Genomic DNA, 2,177 nt, shown 5'->3' with positions numbered 1-2,177 from the left:
TCCTTGAAAATCAATACATCTGAATACACCAGAGAGAGAGAGAGAGAGAGAGAGAGAGAGAGAGAGAGAGAGAGAGAGAGAGATGAATATAATCCAAATGCAATATAATTTTTTAGACAGACATTAGAAATTACTCGTCCTAAGACCTCTAATGTAAACGTTTATTTCCCTACCGTCGCCCACTTACGCTACCAGACTGAAAACAATTAACTTTCATTCAGGAGATGGAGGGAAGTTTTATGGGAGAAGAAGTTGTGAGACTTCACCATAACCCTCCTCAGCCTCTATTTTGATTCCCACACATAACGTGATATTTACGTAAATATTTCTTACGGTGAATATATATATATATATATAAGACGCAAACTTGTGTACACCGCTTTTTCATTGTAATAACAAAGCGGGTTTGTGACAATACACAACCAATGCACAGTGATTTACATACCTACGGTGCCAAACAGTCTACTGTCAGTCAAAACTAGTGACAGCTTAAACAAATGACAGCACAGGCTCGTGACAGCTCAAAACAGATGACAGGCTAGATAACAGCTAGTACCAGACATTAACAAGTTACAGCCCGGACAAATGACAGCCTATAAAAGTGTGAACACAGGCACCTGTCAATCCAGACAGGTGTCAAACAGGCGCCTAACATCCCAAACAAGTGCCAGACACACACGACTACAGCTATGCTTCCCACACACTGTACCAGGCAGACACCTATCAGCTCAAAGAAGTAGCAGCCCAAACAACTACCAACCCCCCAGCAACTACCAGCCCCCAGCAACTACCAGCCCCAAACAACTACCAACCCCCCAGCAACTACCAGCCCCCAGCAACTACCAGCCCCAAACAACTACCAACCCCCCAGCAACTACCAGCCCCCAACAACTACCAACCCCCCAGCAACTACCATCCCCCAACAACTACCAACCCCCAGCAACTACCAGCCCCCAACAACTACCAACCCCCAGCAACTACCAGCCCCCAACAACTACCAACCCCCAGCAACTACCAGCCCCCAACAACTACCAACCCCGAGCAACTACCAGCCCCCAACAACTACCAACCCCCAGCAACTACCAGCCCCCAACAACTACCAACCCAAACAAGTACCTGGCCCCGAAAAGCAGCAATTGGGACGAGCACCCGTCCAAAGAAGACCCCGCTCAGCAAGGGCTGCAAAGCACTGTCAACAAACTGAATTTAATTTGCCAGGGGGTAATCTGCATTCTAGATATTGATGCGTCGACGACAAAGTGATAAAGGTAGCAATATCATGGCTTTGTGTTGCGAGAGGTGCCTCGGTTGCTGGGAGGAAGGGGGGGTGAGAGTGCGTATATTTGCATGTTGTGCGTCGGTGCGTTAAAGTTCGTTTACATGCGCGTATTGAGTCTGTGTTAAATGAAAAAAAAGAGTCCAGGTGCATGTGTTGTGTAGGTAAAGGGAGTTGTACGGGTATGAGCTTCTTAGGTGAAGGGAGAGAGAGAGAGAGAGAGAGAGAGAGAGAGAGAGAGAGAGAGAGAGAGAGAGAGAGAGAGAGACAGACAGACAGACAGACAGACAGACAGACAGACAGACAGACAGACAGACAGACAGACAGACAGACAGACAAAGTAAGCTTCAGGAAAAAGGAAAATTCCCAAGCTAAGTGTGCAATAACACGGAGGAGATATATAAGGAGGTGATAGTAAATGTCAAATTAAAAACTGAGACGTAAGAAGGAGCGAATAAGGAAAAGGAGAAAATGGAGACAATGGAATAGTTATCACCCATTTCCTCGTATGTATTTGTTGTCTGTTGTGTGTGGGTCACTTCGTCACTCTTTCACATTAAACTAATTTACACTAGTTAATGACACCCGTTGAGTAATTAGCTGGTGTTTACTGTCCATTAACAGGTCACAACGTCCAGGGGCTGATCGGGAGGGGGGGGGGGGGGGGGGAGAAGGAGTAAAAGAATAATGACCTACATATACGCACGACAAAGCCTGTATGTACGTTCGAATGCAGAGTTAGGAACTTACTTATACACTACACACTCAAACATACACACACACACTCATACACACACACACACACACTCATACACACATACACAGAGCCCAATAGGTTCAAGAACCTGTACACCAGTTGATTGACAATTGAGAGGCGGGACCAAAGAGCCAAAGCTCAACC

General features: G+C 46.1%; 1 protein-coding gene across 1 annotated transcript; it reads left to right on the top strand.

Moving 5' to 3' along the window:
- The first annotated feature begins 585 nt into the window (after positions 1-585).
- On the top strand, positions 586-1,263 carry LOC138364888 (uncharacterized). Its single transcript, XM_069324938.1, has one exon. It carries the CDS (start codon positions 586-588, stop codon positions 1,261-1,263), a length of 678 nt encoding a protein of 225 aa, XP_069181039.1.
- Positions 1,264-2,177: the final 914 nt, after the last annotated feature.

The sequence above is a fragment of the Procambarus clarkii genome, chromosome 15, assembly GCF_040958095.1.
Source record: "Procambarus clarkii isolate CNS0578487 chromosome 15, FALCON_Pclarkii_2.0, whole genome shotgun sequence".
In the NCBI taxonomy this organism is placed as follows: domain Eukaryota; kingdom Metazoa; phylum Arthropoda; class Malacostraca; order Decapoda; family Cambaridae; genus Procambarus; species Procambarus clarkii.
This window is presented reverse-complemented; position numbering and strand designations above follow the sequence as displayed.